Here is a 22,604-nt window from a genome sequence, read left to right as displayed (position 1 = left end):
CCATAGCACTACGCTCTAAGGGGCTTTGTGTAATGTTAAAAAGTAGAAGAATTCAAAAAGGTGAAACCTAGTTTCCCAGTACTGATGGTCTGAAGGACTGATCGGTTTCCCCATAACAAATAGTAAATAAATGCAAGGGAAGTGAAGCTGAAAGTTTTACTTTCATTCAAAAAGTCATATTGGGTTTATAAAAAGAAGAGGAAAAAGTAAGGGTATCCATAGAGACTACATAGGAAAGTTTTCTCTTTTTTGCAAATTCCACTAACACTCATCCCTCGGTCTAGGGATAGAGGATCTAATCCACCACTGGATGGGTTTGCTGCTCCAGTCTGTTATACATCTTGACAACCCATCAACATTCCTATGTTGTTCACTTGGCTTATGCTCAGTTCTGAAGTCAAATTGAGGATACACCTTTGACTCACCCCAACCTGGTACAAGGGACCCAACCAATAAGACTCAGACCAAATAAGTCAAGTCATCCATTTATTCAATTTAGGCTTTCGCGAAAGGGCAGGCCTCCCTGCACACTCAAGAGTACTGGATAGGAGTGAGCTAAGCGTTCAAAGTTCATACAATTTATATACAATTTGGTTAACATTGCATTCAGTAGCTGGCACCTAGTCAAGACAAAAAACACATTCCAGTAGTTCAACATTTATCTCTACAGCTGCACACACACACACCACACCTACCGCAACTTGAGGCGGCCTAGTTCGGGGAAATCGCTCATGTGGTTGCATAATTAATGCATATCTTCTGCGACAGACATGCGTCCCACCACTGCTCTGCTCTTCTTGGAATAGCAAGGGTCTTGGTCACAAGCTATCAGCCCTTCCTCCGAAAGTGTCGAAGGTTTCCGAGAATGGTTTATCTTGCTAAAACATGAGCACCAACTAAAGCAATATGGCCAGCCCTCCTATTCAGAATCCACCAAGCGGCCCTTTTGCTCATGTTGAGCAAGATCAATATAGATCAATCTTATTTAAGTCTTACATTTCTTTCAGCCACATTACCTGCTTCTACTCTTCGTTTGCAGCCACATGGGCTGGCCTTGTGTGGATTATTTTATTCACTGTTCTACACCAGCAATCTACGCAACACCCTACAAACATCGGTAAACATTGCACACAAAAACACAATATTGTCCCAGCCACTACCAACAGTGGGGTCAACAATGACATCCACCAACTTTCACCTGACCCAATCTCGTAATGAATGGTTTCAGCAATTTTATGCAGCTTTGATATACCAGATAACACTCCACCTGTTGTGTCAGGTGTATACACGCAACACTGTGATCCTACCATGGCGCAGACTTCGCCCCTTTCTGCTGTCAACACATACAAAGCATACCTGTTTTGTAACGCAACTAACCGTATGGCTTTTATCTCATACGTAATGTTGGTAAGAATATTGGTTGTTTCGCTAATCTTTGCCTCCACCACTCTACGCACCTCCTGGGAGTTCAAAAATATCCCTACAGGGAGCGTCATTGCCTTTTAATATATCAATAAATATTTCCAAACTTGTATCTGTCTGGTCCACCACCAGACCTCCTTTCTTTATTTCCCTCTTATGCCTGTATTTAGCATGCATTTCTTCTGGGGTATAGATAATGGCTGCAGTCACCACCCTTGCAATATAACAGGTTCCTGAGAAATTCTGAGGAAGCCACAGGTAAGCCTTTCTATTACACACATATGAATAGCCATCAGCCTGGCCTATTCCACCTCTGAGCTTGGTAAAGTCCTAGCTAACATTACAACCTATATCTGTTTCATACAGCCCCTCTAACAGTCTTCTTAACTCCCTATTTACCGGGAAAGGAGTCGGTAAAGCCCGACCCGTCATGTCCCGATCGGTTGTGTCTGCCCGGGTCAACCCTTCCTTCATTAATTTTTTTTTTTTTTTTTTTAAATATATTTTTATTTTGTTTTAAGTGAAAACAGTATAAACAAACTTGTAACATTATAAACAATAAACACTTAACAAAACACAACACTAAACTCCCCCCCTCCCCCCCAAGAGCTCATCCACAGGGTAGTTCCGTATCGACCTGGTGTGGCCGGGTGACTTCCTTCATTAATTTATAAACATAAGTGGACATATTACTATTCTCAGGCCATCTTCCCATTTGGCACACTCTTTTCCCCATCAGTCTTTTTAAATACAAAACCTTGATTGCCAACATCACACAATCCCGTCCTCAGCATGGCGGGGTATATGGCTACATATCCAGCATTTCGACACATTCAACGCCATCTGTTTCATTCATCAATTTCACGTATGTTTTTATACTCAATTCATTATCTTCATGGACATCATGTTCATGTTTGCTCTTGCTATATACATAATCAACTCCAGTGCTATTTTTGGGAGTAGGTATGGGAAGCATATTTTTGAACTCTTACATTGTCGGATGTTTTAAACACCACACAAGGGCACCCAACCCTATTAACACCACAATACCAATTGCACAAAAAACAGCCTTTTCCTTAGTCGTACACCCATATTTGTCCACCTTCATCCGTCCTTGTGGGTGGGCAGGTAGGGCTAAATCCTGCATTTCCATCTCAATTGTCATTGCTTCTGCCACCTTATCTGAGTTTACACTGACACTTGCAGGTTAAGTTCCGTGGCTTGGCTGGGTCCTGGCACCTAGCGTTCTACCCTAGTGAGCTGCCTCTCACGGCTTACGTTCCCAACACTATTTAAAGCTCCAGTCTCTTTGTACCCTAAACGCAGATAACAAGGGGGTTCCTGGGAGGCTCTCTGCCATTCATGAGTCCTGGTTACAAGAGCCTTACCCAGAGTCTTTAGCTCACGATCTTTCACAGAGAAGAAATATCCCAACCATATCGGTCTTTGTCCTGCCCTGGGGCAGTCCAGCACCGAAATGCTAGGCAATTCTCCTCTGAACTAGAGTACCAACCGCAACCCCAGACACGTGTTTCAGTCTGGTTGAATCTCATCAGTAGGGTGTAGCTGTGCCTCTCTAAGAATAGTGAGCAAGGGGTCCACGTCTGGATTCCCCTAGTAATTTAGGGTGAGACCCAAAGTTACTTGAAATATGCAGATAAGCATTTCAGTGCCTTGTCCAGGGGGGACGCTGGAGGCCCTTCAGGCTACTTGCCCGATGTCTTCAGTAAGACTGTGCCATGCTCTGATCAATGAATGAGTCCATATCTCTATCCCAACCAAAGTTCATTTCACAGTTCTTACCCTTTAGTACTGGGCATAGACCTCTCGAGACCTCAGAGTATACTTTAGCACATCCGTTGGGGAAACATTCAAGTCTATCTTTCGATTCTGCTTCAACTTCTGGCGAGTTATTCACTGTGGGAGCGGGTGACCTTTTTACATGGTTTGCATGATACCAATGAGCTTTTTCATTCACCTTTAAAGGTTTGCGTGGTTAGCAGGACCTGGTACGGACCCTTCCATCTGGGTTGCAAGCCGTTGGCGCGGTTGAATGCCTTGATGACAACCCACTTGCCGGGTTTAAAATTGTGGCTGTGGCCGGGCCTGTAACGCTTACCTTGACTCTGTGGGGACACTCACGAGGAACTATGTGGCACAGCTCTTCTCAATTGGAGATGCTTCTACTCTCCAACTTCCTCTCATGAAAACTCCCTAGATAAAATACAACACTGGTTCCTTAGGGTGTGGGAGTGCACTACAAACTAGAATTCAACTAGACTCTTCTTGCTACAATTAGAATGCAACACCACCTTCATTATATAATCTTTACCTTATTTATTTTTTGGGCGAGCTCTCCATCCTGCATCTGTGCAGGGGCTCAAGTTCTGAAGAGTGGAATTTTCTGGTTGATATACTAGGGACAAGGAAGAAATGAGCTGCTCTAGGTTGTTAGAGTGGCAGGGAAGTAGCAAATTTAACACTGACTAAAAAATATCACAAAATAACCCAGGAGAAAGAATATCCAAAAGATAATCCCTATGCTAATGGTTAGGGTAAATACACAAAGGTACTGAATGGGGAAGTGTGGATAAAATGACTGAATGTTATATTGTGAAATATGAGTAACTAAACTCAACCCACAGCAAGCTGCGCAGTGAATGGATTTGAAATTGAGAACACCCTGACCATGAACCTGTGGAGCCCCACAGATAATGAGTGTCAAAACATCAATACAACAATAGAGAATGCCTGCAGCATGAGTGGGACTGTGGGCGCAATGTGTATTTAAATAGCACTTCACAATGAAACTTTTTACTTCAAACTATGTGCTTGTAACAAAGAGGAGCACAAACAAGCTCCGTTCCCTGTGCACGCCAAAACGCACTTCAGAATGACGAACCTGCAATTATCTCGCAACACATGTAACAACTTACTAAATAAACATTATACTCGTGCTCGTAACATGAGGAGCACGAACGAGCTCCGTTCGCACTGTGCGCCAATAAACACTTCTGAAACTAGCCTGCAATTAACATTGCCACATGTAACAATTTACAAAAAATAAACATTAAGCTCTCTTCAGAGGAATAGTGAGGAAACGGATACTTGCAAAAGGCGCCACTGACAGGGATCGAGTGAAAGGTTTAAATCGGCCACTGTGACTGGGAAGGGGAGCTGACTGTGAATATACTTATGACGGGCTATAAATGGGGGAAAATGAAAATGCTATGGAGTGCCAATGGAATACTCATAAACAAGTGGCACTAAAACACTGGGTGACTGGAACTGGAACAGGGACAGTGGTAAGCGTTAGCTGAGGACAGATGAACGCGAAGCAGGGAGCATTCTAGGGGAGGGGCTTAAATAGGAGCAGGATGACAGCAACTAGACTTACACTGCACACAACCCAGAACAAACTAGGTGGCCATGTTAAGAAGTCAGTAACTACCTATACTTTCCCAATGATCTGCGTTGCTTCCCCTTATCCAGGAATGGTAAACAGAGGACCAATTCCTATTGGAGGCAGATAGGGAAGCTTTTCCCGTGATCATGACAGGGCCCAACCAATGGTACTGGCGCAGCTTCCTCAACCTGTGCACATAAAGAAAGCAATCTGTTAGTCAGGGCCACTCAATATTGTTGCAATGCGGGTCATGTTTGATCAGACAGTCGGTCAAGACTAACGGGTGTGCCAATACTAGGTGGGCGGCACATCACAATTTCAAACTGGGATAGGCCATGCGTATGCTTTGGGGTCACCCTCATGCTCACCAGCGCTAACGGTAGCACATCGGGCCATTTCAGGCCTGTCTCTGCACAAGCTTAAGCCAGTTTGTCCTTCAGTACTCCATTGGCACGTTCAAACTGCCGACTGGGGGTGGTACACAGAATGGAATCTTTGATCAATTCCTAGGGCTCCACACACCTGCTCAACCACTTGCCCTGTAAAGTGTGGCCTATTGTCAGACCATAGGTAGGTAGGGAACTGTGTACAAAGGAACCCAATGCTTCAATATGCATTTCGCAGTGGATGTCGCGCCATTGTCTTAGTGGGAAAGCTTATACACAGCCAGAATACCTGCACTTCATTACCAAACATACTTGGAAGATCCTTAGGAAATCTTGGAGAAGAGGACTCAGAGGAACTCCCAGAACATGGGAGGAGCCATGAGATCCTTGCACTCTGGCCAACTCCAGCTGGTGTAATGTCCTTATGCTTCTCAATTCAGTCAAATTCTAGCGTAACTTTGTTAAATTCAAGCTCCGTCTCTCTGAACCAGTTTCCTTCTTCAACTCATACAAAGCTTCAGCTTCTGAAGTGACACTGAAACATGAGAATCCGATAGGTGTCCTCGGTATTAGCAATTACTAGAAGACCATTGTTACTGTTAGGTCCTGACCCAGCATCAACTTCATCACTACCCACAGGTAAATGCACAATCCTAGATTCATGATGATCAGTCTCTGTATTAGCTCAGATTTTACAGCAGAGGCTGGCAATGCTCTGTCTAAACAATACTTTTTTTAAATGGTCTACTTTGAGAGCAGCAAGAGTAGTCCTAGTGAATGTTTCCATTTGATATATCCAGAGTAGGAAACTGTTATACAGCCTATTATCTAAAAATCAGTATTCTGTGTAAACCAAATACTCCTATGTCCTGTCCCCTTTCCTCCATACTTATGGGACATCTCTCCGTCCTGTCGGACTGGACCGGAGCACTTTGTAAAAAGCATCCAAAAATGTTTTTTCCAAAAATGTGTCCTTCCTCTTTCTTGTGCGGGGCCCAGCACACGACCGTAACCGCACCCACATGGGGTCGGCCCAGTGCATCGCCCATCAGTCCTTTTCTCCGCTCGTTGGGGACTGCACGAACTTGCATCCTCTGAAGATTTTCTTCCCTTTTTACCTCTCTGGCTCTCGCTAGCGATCGTGTACTAGTCTGTCTGTCGTTCAAACTAGACTTTCCAGATTGTTCATCCCGTCACCGAAGCTTCGCGAGGGCGGATCCCCATCCTCTTTGTTTAGTGTTTTAGGTCCGGATCACCATTGGGACTCCTGTTTTTACTGCGACTCCCTTTCGGTCCGGGCACTTCGTCGGTTGGAGCGGTGGGAGGTGGTGTTCCGACGAACTCCTCCTTCGCATTTTCAGGCATTCATCGACGAAAAGAAGAAACGCCTGGTAAGTTCTTTACTTTTCAGAGCACCCCGGCCGGGGGTTACCTTTCCAGGTTCCTCCCGGGCCGGGAGGAGCGTTGATCGCTATGTCACCGGGGATTGCCCTGAGGTGCAAGTTGGGCCTAATAATTGTACCAGACTTTTCTCCAAGGGTCTCCGTAAGGGGCCTGTGGATACCAGAGCACGCTCCGAGGCCCCTCCTATGAGGGCTGTTTGTAGACCCAGTTTTACTGAGTCGTGGGGTACCAGAGCTCGCTCTGAGGCCTCTCTATCAGCTTCCCTCATGAATAACACTGCGGTGCGGCCCAAGGCCTTGGTTGGGCTTGGTGTCACCGAACGGATGTTCGAGTCCCGCGCGGATAAGGCTGTTACCAGACCTGGGTCCGAGGTCCCTCGTACAGAGGCTAAAGCTATCAACATTTCTGAGAGGCCTGACAAGGCCTTATCGGTGAAGGCTGTTTCTCACCGTTCCCGCTCTTGCAGAGACACCAGATCTGTTGAGGGGGCAAAGAAGGAAAGTTCTTCTTTTACCGGCAGTGCTGAGGTTCTTCCTGGGAAGGCTAATTTGGCGGTTGGTATGTCGCAGAAACATTCCAGGCCTCATAGTACCGGCTCTAACCAGGTTCATTATGTTAAGGCTAAAGTTAAGACCCCTGATCCATCGACATGGACCCCTGCCTCACTTCCTGACGTGCCGCAGTTCCCCTCAGGCGCCGACAAAATGGCGCCCGTTCACGCCATGACCTCGGTGGCCATTTTGGGTGCTACCCCTACAACTACGCCATCGGCCTGAGGTGTAGGGCTTGGTTCCGTGGGTGAACATAGAGTTCATTGTGCGCATCCTTATCGGTCAGTTTGATTGGAACGCCCAGATGCCCCTTCCGCGCAATGTTTTGTTGCCTGCGGGGCCGGCACCTTTGATTTATGTGGATACGTCGGTAGAGGGGCCGGTGTGGCACCCTTCCCCATTACGTTCCTGGAATTATCCTCATGAGAGGCCTCCTCAGGTTCCAAAGCAGTCCCAGGAGGACGCCTTTTTTGGTGAATTTTAAACGCTCTTGCGTACCGACCCCATGAGGGAATATTTCAAAGGGCTTTTTAGGGAGATATGTCCGCCCGCACCTCTGGCTCCACCCGTTCCTCCGGTGGTTCCGCTGGCACCTCGCTTGTGCACGGTGCCTTCCCCGACTCTTCCGCCTTTGCCCCCATTGTCCCCCGTGGACAAGGCAGCGCCCGACACGGCTCAGCAGGATCCTGACCTGTCGGATGATGGGCAAAGCGGTCAGGACAACAAGGACCTGCCCCGCTCTATTAGAGCTTTTCATGACCGGGCACTGGACATGATGTGCTTCATAGATGTTCCGGTGCCTGACGCACCCGCTCCGCAGGAGGGTGTGCTTTCTGGGGCGTTCACCCTGTCTCCTTTAGAGCGTACCGGCCTGTTCTTGCAGGAGGACGTTCTGGCCGAGGTCCGCAGGGTCTGGGAAAAGCCACACTCTGGACTTTTCGTTAGTAAGAAAATTGACACGCGATACAGGCTGCATTCTTTGGAAAAGGTGGCCCTGTCGTCTTGTCCCCCCCCCTCCTCCATTGTGGTGGCTGCGGTCACTTTGCAGTCCAGGCCTGCAGCATCCTCTTCCACGACGGCAATGCAGGCCAATGCCGAACTGGTGTTAGCGGGGGCTAATATGCGGATGTGGAAAGGTCTGTCGGAGTTTGAGGAGTTCATCCCGGTCGAGAAACTGGAAGACTTTAAGGTGGGATTATCCGACGCCAGGGTCTTGGCCCAGGATCTCCTGGAGGCTGCGGCTCATCGCGTAGACACCTCGGCTCGGGGCCTTATGCTGGGGTTGACACCTCACGGCAGGCGTGGCTGCATGCCACTAAATTCTCAAAAGAAGTGCAAGACAAGGTGTTGGAACTTCCGTTCGATGGTAAGGAGCTCTTTCATTCTACAACAGATGTAGAGCTCACCAAGACGAAGGATAGCACTCGGACAGCTAAGTCCTTGTCGGTCCTTGTTAAGACCCCTTTCAAAACCCAGAGACCGTTGTCGCAAAGCCGACCCTCCTCTGGCTTTAGGGGCTTCCTTGACCGGGAATCTCGCAGAGTGGATACCCTTCGGGGAATAACCGCCGTAGGCAACAACGGACTTGGTTTTTCTCCCGCTCCTCAGCCTCCTCCTCAGGTTCAGGTGGCAAAACCACCGAAAAACCTACAAAATAAGAGTTCTCCGCGCTCGCACGAGACCCCGGTGGGAGGAAGCATTGCGTCTCATTGGGAGGCGTGGCAGACCATCACCAAAGGCAGATGGGTCTTGTCAGTCGCTTCCCCCCCCTTCAACCCTCCTTTTCAGCTGTCGGGCTCGCCCTCCCTCAAAGCCGAGGTTCAGAAACTTCTGGACCTCAGAGCCGTGGAACCCGTTCCCCTCCGGGAACGAGGGGAGGGCTTCTACTCCCGACTGTTTACGGTGCCCAAACCCAACCAGGCTGGCCTGCGCACCATCCTAGACCTTTCCCAGTTCAATCTTTTCCTACCCCAAGAGAAATTCAAGATGATCACGACCAGCCAGATACGGTCCTCCTTGCAGATGGGCGATTGGCTCAGTGTGGTGGATCTTCAGGATGCGTACATGCATATTCTGATTTGGAATTGTGATAAAAATGGAGCAGTTTCTACATCAAAGCCACCAGCTGGCTCAGGCTCTGGTAATACAAGGCAGAAAGACCATATGAAGGGTTAATGGAGTCGATCTGGTCCAATGGACTAAGTGACAGGTCATTGGACCAATCACGGAGTGACTTGGATGGTAATGCAACTTTATGACAACAATTGTCTATTCTTTGTTTTTATTTTTTTTCTGGTTGCCAGGAGACCGAGGAGGAGGATTTGAAGGGCAACGGTTTGAACTGGGCTTATTAAGATACGAGAGTTAATTTCAAGTTGTGGACATTAATAGTATAAGCGATCGTTTGAAATCGCTATTGTGTTCTTCCCTTGTACGGGCGAGAGAAGCGGAGGGGAGGCAGAGTACGCACAAAACTGAACAGCTGATCGAGCGTAAGTCAGGCCGCGCTGAGCCGAGCAGCTGACCGTTCATTGAGAAGCCAGAGGGGAGGAGTTTCCGTCATCGATGGATGTCGGGTGGAACAGCTGATCCATCCCAGGAAACCCCGAAGGAAGGTGGCGCTGTCAACGAGAGCCGCGGAGGAGTGAAGCAGCTGATACCCCGCCGAGAAAACAAAGGGGAGGAGTTTCGATCAGCGGAGGCCACTCTGAGGAGAAGAGCTGAAGGCGAGCGAAGACAGGAGAGAAAGAGTTGTGGTCGAGCGGAGCCACACAGGAACATCCAGTGATAACCGGTAAGAGAGAGCCCAGATGGGGATATTAGGATGCCACGAGCCGTAATTAGGGGGAGGAGCTAACCCGAATTGATTAGTCAAGACACTATAAAAGGAACAATGGAGAAACGATCGTAGCAGAGGAAACGAAAGTATAGGAAGGGGAGTGAATGCGAATTAGCATATGAGGAACGAAAGTAACAATCTACCTCACGAGTCATCCCCGAAAATATCGAGACAGATTGAAGTATATAAGAGGAGCTGGGCTATACTCTCTTGAAGACATTAAGAGACAAAGAGACTCTTATTCCGGTAAATACGATGGGGAAGTCATGAAAGACTAAAAGATTATAATTTTTACCAGCCACTAAAGACACCCCTGTTCCATAAAAGAGAAAGAGTAATTACAAAGACTGTGAGATAACACGAAAAGGAAATACAAACTGAACATATGATAGGGAAGAGACCCAAACGGTATTATAATCCTGAAAGAACGGGAGAAACTAAGATTAACAAGGACTTACCTGAAGTATGTGGACCCGCTGATCTGGATGACCTCTGTCCACACCAGAAGATACATACAGAGACCACCTGTATCCTTTTTGTTTTTGGTGTTTGCAAGAAAACATAATAAAAATTAGAACAGTTATGCTTTGAGAATAAGTTACCTTGGGAACAAGCTAAAGTTCAATCTCCTTCTAACTGTGTTTATTTACTACTATTGGGCACAATCACCACAGGAATCCACACAGGAGATATCTCAGTTTCTCTTTGGGAGAGGAGCACTTCCATTTTCGAGGGCTTCCTTTTGGCCTCAGCTCGGCGCTGCGTGTCTTCACGAAGATGTCAGTGATTGCGGCCTATCTTCGTCTGTAGGGTATCCATGTCTATCTGTATTTGGACGACTGGCTCTTACGCAGCCCTTGTCCGTTGAAAGCAGCGGGCAATCTTCAGTCTCTCCTGCAGCTCCTGTTCCATCTTGGGCTGTCGGTGAACTGGCGGAAATCTTCCATGACGGTCTCGCAGGACTTGATTTTCCTGGGTTTTCGCTGGAACACGATCGACTCAGAGTTTACCTGACCGGGGACGGGATGGCGGATCTGTTAGCCACGTGTCAGATGTTTGCGCAGTCGGAGCGCATGTCGGCCTGGTGGTTCCAGAGGCTTCTGGGCTTCATGGCCTCGTGCGTGTTGGCTCTTCCTCTTGCTCGTCTCAAGATGAGGCGGACCCAGATGGCTCTTCAGACTTCTTGGCGTAAGGCTGTAGACCCGGATTCCAAGTTGATGATGATTCTGGGTTCCATGAGAGTGGACCTTGAATGGTGGTCATCTCTCAGCAACCTGGCGGTGGGTGCGGGGGTTTCAGGACCCAGCCCCTACGGTGACAATCGCGACGGATTCCTCCCTCCTGGGGTGGGGTGCGACGTTAGATCCTCTTCAGGTCTTGGATCTCCGGTCACCTCAGGACAAGCTCCTCCACATAAATCATTTAGAGCTTCTGGCGATCTTCCTAGCGCTCAGGGTGTTCAGACCGATCATAGCCAATAAAGTGGTCCGCATACGCATGGACAATGTGGTGTCGATGTATTACATCAACAAGCAAGGGGTAACCAAGTCTCCCCCCTCTCGTGGACCTGTCCATCCAGATTTGGGAGTGGGCTGTGCTTCATGGTGTTTGGCTGCTTGCAGTGCACATCCCGGGCCAGCTGAATGTCAGTGGATGCCCTCAGCCGGCAGACAGTGGTCAGCTACGAGTGGAGTTGAAGGCAGAGGTCCTCTCATGGATTTTCTTGCATTGGGGCACACCGGAGGTGAACATCTTTGCTACGACGGTAAACAAGAAGCTTTCTCAGTATGCCTCCAGAGGGGGGCTGGGAGGGATTCCATGGCACAACATGAGCGCTTACGCCTTCCCGCCTCTGCCTCTAGTCCATCGAGCAATTTGGAAGCTCAAGAACTCTGTGAAATGTTCCCTTCTACTCATAGCCCCGTGGTGGCCGGACAAGTTTTGGTTCTCAGAACTTCAACCCCTTTCGGTGTATCCGCCGATCAGGTTACCAGTGACCCCCGATCTTCTTCATCAGGGGGAACAGCAGATGTGGCACCCCTCCCCACAATCGCTCAGCTTGGCGGCATGGTGCCTTAGTTCAAGTCTTTAGAACATCTTAACTTGTCTGCGTATTATCCAGGCAGCCAGGAAACCCTCGACTAGATCCCAATACAGAAGTAAATGGCTCGGGTTCTGTCATTGGTGTTTGGTAAAACAGTTGGACCCAAGGGGGACTACGATTGACATGGTGCTGTCCTTCGTATCCTTCCTAGCAGAGACGGGTGTTCACGTTGTGTCATGCAGAACTTACCTTTCAGCGGTCTACGCTTATCTTTCTACGGACCAATGTTCTTACTCTCTCTGTAATCAAGTGTTTAAGAGGCATTTTGCTGGCTTGACGCGCCTCTACCCTCCAATTTGTAGTCCGCAGCCACCGTGGGATCTAAATGTAGTCCTGACGGCGTTGTGCCAGAAGCCTTTTGAACCAATGGCCACGGTGGACCTCAAGTACCTATCCTGGAAAGTGTCCTTTTTGGTCGCCGTTACGTCAGCGAGGCGGGTGAGCGAGCTCCAGGCCTTGTCGGTGGAGCTTCCCTTTTTGGTCTTTCACAAGGATAAGGTAGTCCTATGGACGAATCCTGCTTTTCTGTCGAAGGTGGTAACTGAATTCCATCTGAATCAGTTGCTCTCCCTGCCAGTCTTTTTTCCGAACCCTACCTCAGAGGCAGAAAGGGTTCTGCATTGTCTCGATGTCAGAAGGGCTCTTAAATTCTATCTGGACAGAACTTCCGAGCTTAGGAGTTCTCAACTGTTTGTGACTTTTGGTAACCCTCAGGGTAAGTAGGCGACTATTGCTCGGTGGATCACCGCCTGCATTACGGAGTCTTTCACCGTCCAAGGGCTGAAACCTCCTAAGGGTCTTTATGCACACCTGGTGCAGGGCAAGGCAGCCGCGGTTGCTTTTCAGCAATGTCCCCTGGGAGTCCATCGCTAGGGCAGCTACTTGTGCCTCCCATCTGCTTTTTGTACGCATTATTGTCTTGACACGAGCTCAAGAGCTGATGCTCGGTTTGGTCAGGCTGTGCTGAAGAACCTTTTTCAGTAAGGGGTATTTCCATCCACCCGTAGTTCCTGTTAGGAGTGCTTGGGAATCTCCCATAAGTATGGAAGAAAGGGGACGGGACGTAGGAGTATAACCAGGTTACTCACAGTAGTGACCACCTTACTCCTAGTCCATAGTCCCCTTTCCTCCATATGCCCGCCCGCCGTCCCCTCTAATAAGGTTCCTCTGTTATTGCTAATAGGTCTCTGACCTGGCGATAGAAAAGGACTGATGGGCGATGCGTGGGGCGGAGCCAAGGTGGGCGGGGTTACGGCCGCGTGCCGGGCCCCGCGCAAGAAAGAGAGGAAAGACACATTTTTGCAAAAAAAATTGGATGCTTTTTACAAAGTGCTCCGGTCCCGTCCCACAGGACGGAGAGATGTCCCAGAAGTATGGAGGAAAGGGGACTATGGACTAGGAGTAAGGTGGTCACTACGGTGAGTAACCTGGTTATTATGGTACTACACCAGTGAATAACACCGGATGACTTCCTCGCATGTGGCCAGGGAACGACAGCCGCTACCTGACCCTGATCCTAGGGGCGGCTATACGAGGGAGGCGATGGCATGGCTTCATTGGATGAGACCTAGTAGCCCCAGGTGAAGATAATCCTCCCATACCGAAGACCCTTATGGCCTATTGTCATTAGTCTACAACTCCCCTTTGGAAGAATAGGGAAAGCTTTTCCCTACATCAAATGAGCCAAACCTCGATTTACCTTGTAGAAATAAGACCTCCTTCTCCAGGTCAATTTTTCAATCATCCAAAAATACTTGGCCATTTAAAACTATTGAAAGTGATTATTGAAGCTTTGGAAATCAATCACCAACAATAGACTTCTTGTCCCAGAATCACTCCAGTACTAGGATGTATAAATGGGGGAAAGTAATGCAGAGCCGGAGAAGCCGCAAGCCCACAGAGTGCTCTAGTCTATCCCCTCAGACACCTGTCCAGGAAATTTAAAGGATGGAAACAAGATGATAGAGGCTGCTGTTGGTGAGACAACGTTTCACCTCTCTGCAAGGCTCAAAGGAGCGAAAAGCTGAACAAGGCCTGGAGGAGTGGGACGGCTCATCAGTGGAAACGCTGACATGCGGGACGCCATGAGCCATCGAAAGACTCTGGGCGTTGACTGACCGCCACAAGAAACCCCTTTGTTACCAGAGTCTGAGGCAAAGCGGGTGAGTGGAAGAGACTGGAGAGTCAACCGGAAACAGCCAAGAACGGAAAACGGGCAACGTACCTTAACAAAATGACCGCAGACGTTCCCGAGAACGCCAGCAAGAGCCGGTGAGTCAGCCCAAAGACAGTGGGGACCCTGGGGCATATCGCCGATCGTGCCAAATGACCAATAACAGTACCAAGAACCACAGAAAGAGAGAAGGTGAATAGGCTGACTGTAAAAAGGGGAATTAAAACCCTTGTCCGTATGTGAATACATGGGAACACCAAAGCGAAATGTGTATCAAGAAGATATTCTATCCAACCAAGTAAATATACAATTGCTGAAATGGTTAGAAATCCTGTGTGACCGGAAGAAGCCCTGGCTGGAGAATATACCAGGCAATTACAATTGTGAAGGGAGCAGAAGCCCTGGTAGGAGAGTATACTAGGCAATCTCAAGTGTGTGAATCTGGGAAGTCCTGGCAGGAGAGTACACCAGGTAATTGCAAGTGTGTAGGGAACAAGAACTTCTAAGTAGAGGAATATCAGAACTCTTTTAAGCATATTAGCAAAAGCCAAGTGCTGACAGAAGGATTTACAAAGCTAGGGAGCTTTGGTTGTGACCGTGTTATTGTGGCCCAAGAAAGACACCAGGAACTCTCACTGAAGAGAAATGAATGGGAAAGTAGCCCCTCACCCCCATTTTGGAGCAAGAACTCTTCATAGATTTTTGTGTTGGACTGCTCTTCTTTTATTAACACTTTTGCGTGAGGTACAAAGGTTAGACATTTCCCTTTCCACCTTTATAGTTTAGTTTTAGTGTGAGGGTCAGAATAGAGCTTGTGGTTTCATCGCATGGTGAGATCCCTTCACCTACTAGACTCGGGCCTAGTTGTTAATTCCCGGAAGGTCCACTTAGCTGCACTTTTAGCCTATACCATGTCCCAGCGAAAGGTGGTTCTACACACTTGCCCACGATTTGCGCCCAAATTCATTTCTAAGTTCCATGTGGACCAATTAATGGAACTACCCACATTCTTCCAGAACCCAACTAACGTGGCGGAAAGAAGCCTACACACACTGGATGTGTGCAGGGCAGTCCTGTACTATCTGGAAAGAACTAAACCACTAATGATAACAAATCCGTTTTTTGTTTCAGTGGCGGCTGGTAGAGAAGGGGACCCTGTCTCTAAATCGGCCATCTCGTGGTGGATTGTCAAGTTCAACACACTTTGCTACACTCTTGCCAAGAGATCTGCCGTTCAAGCCCAGAGCACACTCTACTTGGGGCGCTGGGGCTTCCATAGCATTAATTGCTAATGTTCCTCTCGAGTCCATTTGCAAAGCGTCAACATGGAGTTCTGTACACACCTTTACAAAACACTATTGCCCAAACACTCACTCTAGGTCTGATTCTCAGGTGGGACGAGCAGTACCAAGACCTCTTTTCACTACTGTTCCTGCTCACATCCCACTACCAAATCGGGGTACTGCTCACTAGTCTATGCACAGCATGTGATTCTAAGCAGATTCACAAGCATCAGAAGACATGCATTACTTAACCGTAATAGCATTTCTGATGATCAAATCTGCTTAGATTTGCATGCGCCCACCCTTCCTCCCCGCTCGGATGGAAGAAACATAGACATCTTACTACTTCTCTTTCTGCACTCCCTCACGATAGTCATAAGGCTCCCTCATGGCAGAAAAAATACAGTCAGAGGGACCTTGACACGTGAGGGATTTTGGGTACACTACACGTCACGGATAGTGTTACAGGTACGCCCATGTCAACGTCCCCTTTTGATCCTCAAAAGACAAGATGCAATACTGCACGGTTACCACTAGATGTCGTATGCACAGCATATGAATCTAAGCCGATACATTCATCAGAAATGCTATTACGGTAAGTAATGCATGTCTTGTGGTGAATAAAGATGGTGAATGGCAGTAAACTGGAGAAATATGAATCTCTGCTTCCAGCCTGTCCTAGGCACATCATAACGGCAAAAAGGATGTTACCAAACACATAGGAAAGAGTTGCAAAGTTGCACTGCAGAAGTCCACTGTACGGTGGTGTGTGCAACGTTAAAACACAGAAAATCGTGGAAGTGCACAGTACCTCAGGGGCTGACCAGTGCTCCAAAATAAATGAGTTGAGCAAGATAAGAGAAGCAAAAAAGGCATTCCTTACTGCTAAAATCATGGAAGCGTTCAACAGATGGCACATAGCTGGTTGGTTAGACAATCTATAGCAGTGGGTTTATTTGTAAAGCAACGCATTGCCACCCCCTCCTAAGAGTGAAGCATTAGCTGCTCAGCCTAGCTACCACTTGGATTGTCAGTAAAATTCAAAGTAAACCAGTATTACCAACAGGTTAACCTTCCTAAGCCCTTACCAAAGAACATTTTGGAAAATCCTTTTAACACTTCAGGAGTTGTATTACGCCACCAAAATTCTAGCTTCTCGCCTTTGCAGTGTACACATGCTAGTTCATTATCGAAACATCGCTTGCTTCTTTTGGACACGATTTTTTTTGTTTCCTCATGGTTGTGAAAGTACCTTAATACTCTTTCGATTTCAAAAGAAATTCGATGATCAAAATGATTTCGGGGAACTTTGGGTGTCTCAACACTTTCAAGCCACCTCAACAAGAACACAATGTTTCTCATTCTTCTCTTGGAACTGTGTAATGACAGGATTATCATTCTGGTGTTGTAGGTTTTTGTCTATTTGTGAGTTTGCCAGTTATTGGAAGTTGGTGGTCAATTGTAAGTGTAGGATGAAAACAGATCTCCTGGTTGTGGCTTCCCTTGGAGGTAGGCCTATTAATTCAGGCTTTAAAACCTATGTTACCAAGACTGTTTATACATACTTGTACAGTAGGAATGTAGTGAAAGGTTGAGTGCCCTTTATCTGTATTGTTTGATGTGATTTGAAAGGTAGTCCTAAAATCAGATCATAATTTTAAAAGATTATGGTTTGCATCCTAGCAAATGGTATGCCATAAGAAAGGTGATCGTTTTGTATGGAAATGCCTGCTTGACAACGTGTTTTGAATGGGGTTGGTTACTAGAAGAGTAGTTTGCTTCACGTCCGACTCCATTTTTGGCCACTACTGCTCCTTCCTTACCATTATGGTTGTTCATGATGTTGTAACCCTTGGGAAGCAGCCTCCTAAAGTTGTGGTGTATTTTTCATTGAACTATATTCTTGCATGCAGGAGACTGGTATCTTTTTCTGGCGGTTTCTATTTTGGATGCAGTTTGTATTGCTAAATAGCTTGGAGCATTTCAAAGCTTGTGTTATCAAGGGACATATACTGCTGTAAATCTGTTGTTGCAGGAACAGGCCTGCTTTTTTGGCATATTACTGCCTACTTCCTTTACTGCTTAATGTATACTTTAGTTTCGCCCTCTGTTTCTGTCAGCTGTGTCCAATGTTCCCATCTCCTCTCCACTGCTGTTATGGTGTAACTTTTATCAGAGCATAGAAAATTGCCATGATGCAGACTTGTCATAGCACCAACATTACAGCCCTTAACCCGTGTGGCCCGCCATCGCCCAGCGTGGCATGTCTCAGGCGGGCTCTTATATTCCCATGCAGGGCTTGGAAGACATGGAGGATGAGGAATTTGAGGAGGATGATGAAGAGCTCACAACTCCCGTCCCCAGGAAGCAGCTGAAGGTGTCACCGACAAACAGCTTCCTCCAGAAACGGGTGAGTGTGCAGCTGCTGGGGGAGTAGTGGGAGATTAAAGAGGGTTGGAGAGCCCTCCTTTGAAATGCCCTACTTTAGTTTCATGTTATAAAAATGTGGCATGCTGGCAATGCCTAAAAGTGAGAAACTTCTTGCAGTGGTGCTAAGTGAAAAGATGACAATGAGTGGCGCTGTAGTTTAGTTTGAGAGAACTTATCCTGTCTCACCTCTGTTCTTGGCATGATGGTTTTGGTGAATTTGGATCATAAGCAGGCTTTCTTTTCTGTATACACTATGGTTCATCCAGGATAAGCAGTCTTTGCAGGCAATAGTTTGGCACATCGAGGGGGTAGTCCAGTGCATCAGGCTTGTCTGTCTGGAGTCTGTGCAGAGATCTGTTCTTTTTATGCAATTGTAGATCCTGGGTGGTGGTGGTGGTGCCTACTGGCTTTGTTATACATTGATGGAATGGCTACACCAGTTGTCTTGTCTTTGTCCTTTGATGTTAGGGAGATTGTGCACAAGTCATCTGATGAGGACATAGGAAGACCAATGAATGCACATCGACCTAGTCTTGTACACTTGGGATTTTTGGTTACTTTTATATGTATCTAATGGAAGCTGGTGGCAGCAACAATATTTGGATCACTTTTATGTTATTTCCAGTGTGCATATTCGTGTTTACTGCGTATGGCTACTGAACCTGGCTAGTGGCCTGAAATGGCCATGTCACAAGAATTAGTTTGTACTTTGACCATGTTGGTTGGCGTTCTTCCTATGTGTGTGTGTGTTCATGTGTGTTCTAATTCTAAATCCGTGATGCCTGAAAGTTTAGGTGTGTGGAGGGAAACCTGCAGTGGTCCCTGATTGAACCACAACTGGCTGTTTCAATGGTCCAGATCCTTACCATTGGTGGGCTTGGACTTGCTTCCAGGTATAATCTTGGTTAAGAGGACTCCTGCAGCCATTTCTTCATATCACCTTTGGAGACCAGTATCCTTTGTAGAAGAGCAGTCGACTCAAGATCCATGGATGACTCTGCCCAGCATCCCTTCCTGCATTTGGACCGGTGAAGCTCTGCTGGATAGATCTGCGAAGGGCCTGAGCAGTGCTTCAACCCTTGGACTGGTGGGGCCAACCTTCCTGAGCCTTCAGTAGTGTGCCTGCACCACCTGGGGGACTGACCAGCTCTCCAGTCGGCTACCTTGCCTGAACCATTGTCGTTCTGCGTTCGTTATCGGAACTTCAGTTGATGCCAGCTTGTGGTGCAAGGCGCCTTCCTGCCGAATGTCGGCTCCAAGGGATCCTGCTGTGGAAGGTGTCGCCTGCCATCGCTTGTGTACAGTGGCTGTCTCTGGAACTCTTTCCCCCGTCTGGCGAAGGGTCCTGTGAAGATGTCTGTATTGGTCTTGTGAATTTCTTCATCGCCAAAGGTTGCACTCTGCTCCTGGAACCGACCGTAAGAGTCCTTGCACCCGCACTCCTGGGTACCTCCTCGCTAGACTCAACAGTGGGAAAACCTACCTTCCAAGATAAAGGACTTTGGAATAGACTAACCCCAACAGACTCGCAGATGAATCCTACTTTTTCAGAATCCAAAAATGAATCCAAGACAGATGGGGTTGCTTATGAAGGCAAAATATTACAGGCAATTAAGGGGTCCAATCCAGGCACACTCAGCCCACCACTTTCTTCGGAATACTCTTAACTACCATGTTTACTTACCTACAGACTTCAAATGGACTTCAGTAGTTGGCACCAGTGCCTGTTCCCGGAGGAAGGTGTTGCTTGTCCTGCACGGACCTCTTCTGCAAATAGGCAGTATCCTGGCCATTGTTCCACAAGGCAGTTGTGGTGACGGTCAGACCAGACACAATACACATAATTCCCGTCATAGCTGGGCCCCGCTCACAGAGCAGATACCAGTGTGATAGCAAATGTCTGTGGCTGTATCATTGTGTGCTCTTAGAAGTCACCATGCCATCACAAAGCATGGCAAATATTTAAATGCCTGTGCCATCATACTGCCTAAGATCTACAATGGAAACGGAGAAACAGGAGATTTAAAAAAGCAACCTATGCCTGTTGTCAATGTATCTTCCTGCCGCTGTTGGGCATGACCATGTGACCTTTGAACCTGCCCTTTGCCACTGTGAAGCTAGGGATGAGGGGGCCTGTAGACTCAGCAAAGGCATATGTATGCACTATAATAACACTTAACCTATAAAACTGCATTTCTGGTAGCCATCACCTCGATAAGACTGCTTAGTGAGCTATAGGCATTATCTGTACAAGCCCCTTTCTTTGCAATCCAGGAGGACAAGGTGGCCCTTGGAACACATCCTAGGTTTTCACCAAAATACAAATCCAAGTTCCATGTCAACCAATCCATTGAACTACCTACTTTTTTCCAAAATCTATCTAACTCTGCTGAAAGAAGCCTCCATAGATTAGATGTAAGGAGTGCAGTCTTGTACTACGCATACAAAACAAAACCTCGAAGGAAAACGGGCCAGCTTTTTGTTTCCTTAGCACCTGGTAGCCGAAAGTGATCACATTTAAAAAAATAAAAACGCCATCTCCAGATGGATAGTCAAGTGCATACAGCTTTGCTATTTACTATCAAAGAAGACCCCACCTTGGGCGTGGCCAGCTGTGGAAAGCAAGAATTTTGAGCAGTTTGGCTGGTGGGGAGGTGAGTGCAGGCGGCCGATAAATCCCGGCCATAATTGACAAAATGGCAGCTGTGCTCTGCTGGTCCACCTAGTGGCCGCAGCATCACAAAGGTGAGGATGCAGTTGAGAGAAAGCCCTGTAGTCGGGGGGGGGGGGGGGGGGGGGTCAGGGGATTGTGGGGGGGCACGGACGGAAGCCCAGCTGTTACTGATAGAGGGTGTGGGGGGGGGGTCAGAGAGCCTCGTTGCTGGCTCCTGGCCCGGAGGATGGGCTGGAAGGACCAGTGCCACAGCGACATCCACGGCGGGTCGTCACAGGGCCGCTGACCTGCTTCAGGGCTTCCATCAGAGCACACATTCTGCGGCTGGGGCATGCCGGTCTGCCTGAGGACCCTCAGAGGAGCCTGTGGTGTCCTGGAGGTGAGCGGCTTGCTCCGGCAGGCACAGCATGAAGGGGGAGACTTGCCAGCAGAGACTGCTCGCTAATTTATCCATAGCATGTGATCTAAGCAGATCCACAAGCCTCAGAAGGCATACATAACTCACCGTAATTGTATTTCTGATGCTTGTATCTGCTTAGCTTGACATGCGCCCACCCTGCCTGGAGTCGAAGGTGCATGGATGTTCTTGCTCTATCGCTAATTTTTCTGCTTTATTACATCTGTACTCCCGCTACACTTCATGCCACCTCATGTCAGAAACAAAAGAATCTGAGGGACCTCAGCGTGTGAAGGACCATGGGTAAACCTTGATTGCAGTTTCATCTTCTAGTGTGTTCCTAAAGGCCCAATAAATTACTGTATTTCTGTAGCCCTATACCACTCACACTTTTCCTGAGACCATGCCTTGACTGATCCTCCACATACCTTGATTGAATTTTGCCTAACCTCTGAGTTGACCATAACAGGGTGGATTCCTAAAGTAAAGCTGCCACTGCAGGTCCCACGAAAGAGGAGACCCCAGGACATGGCAGAGCAGCAGCAAAGTTCAATCCGATCACAAGACAGCAGAAAAGATAGGTGGCCGTCTGCTCCAGGAAGGCCCCTCTTTAGCTACAAGTTGTCGACTGCATAGTACTGAGGTCCAGCTCAGGATGGTGATTAGTGCAGTGCAGCGCAGAGGCCTTTGCAGAGGCTGGACTGCCAACTGCATGGTTCTGGGGCACTTCTGGCGGTTTCTTCCATCAGGCATGCTTCTTGTGCGGGGGTCTGGTCTTGTCACCCGTCCAAGGTTCTAAGCACTGATGAGGGTCTCCAAGGATTGCAGCAAGAGAGGTAGGGCTTCACCAGGGCTTTGCTGCTGAGGACCAGCACTGCCTAAGCAGCCTTCTATGTGGGTTCCTCTTCAGAGTCTTGGCTACAGTGGGCAATCTTTGTTGTGGCTCCAGGTCACTTGATCAAAATTCAGTCTAGGGGCTGACCCAGTCCACCAGTGACAAGGACCCGCACCATTCAACCAGGTAAGTGTTGACCATTCAGGGACTACCATAAACCCCACATCTGCCCAGCAACAGATTCCTCAGCTATAATTTGGATTTGGACCAATGCGTTCCAACCCCCATTTATGGTCCGGTCTCTCTTCCTCCAGTATCCCGGCAATCCAAGATGGATTACACTAAATTGCATGCTGTAGAAATTAGTGTAGAAGTCTGTTCACTGCCACCAACCTATCTTGGGCACAAATAAAAGACAACAAAAATGCTATTCTAGAAAAAGGGATACATACTCCTGCAGCACTTCACTTTAAGGTGATCTGTGCTACATGAATACAGGAAAATCATTAAATGTGTCCACCTGCAATGGTTACTTGCAGTGCTGACTAGTGTCCCCAAAATAAGAGTTGAACAAGGGAAGTACAGCAAAAAGTCTCTAATCTCCAAAGATAGGACTGGGTTCAAGGCAGAGGGGGCTTCAATTGATGTCAATGGAAGGAAAGTTCCATAAAGAAATATCCTTCCTAACATCCCCTAGGAT

The 22,604-nt window shown here is 47.7% G+C and overlaps 1 protein-coding gene across 2 annotated transcripts in view; it reads left to right on the top strand.

Moving 5' to 3' along the window:
* The window catches only part of POLDIP3 (DNA polymerase delta interacting protein 3), a 388,271-nt gene that overhangs the window by 189,514 nt on the left and 176,153 nt on the right, over positions 1-22,604 (top strand). The window contains exon 4 of one of the 2 annotated variants that reach the window (XM_069652697.1): positions 17,826-17,978. The exons of the other annotated variant lie outside the window; for it this stretch is intronic. Coding sequence (XP_069508798.1) covers positions 17,826-17,978 — 153 coding nt within the window. The remainder of the gene's footprint in view (positions 1-17,825; positions 17,979-22,604) is intronic. 2 annotated transcript variants of the gene reach the window in all.

Source organism: Ambystoma mexicanum, chromosome 3p (genome assembly GCF_040938575.1).
Source record: "Ambystoma mexicanum isolate Mex_15411 chromosome 3p, UKY_AmexF1_1, whole genome shotgun sequence".
Classification (NCBI taxonomy): Eukaryota; Metazoa; Chordata; class Amphibia; order Caudata; family Ambystomatidae; genus Ambystoma; species Ambystoma mexicanum.
This window is presented reverse-complemented; position numbering and strand designations above follow the sequence as displayed.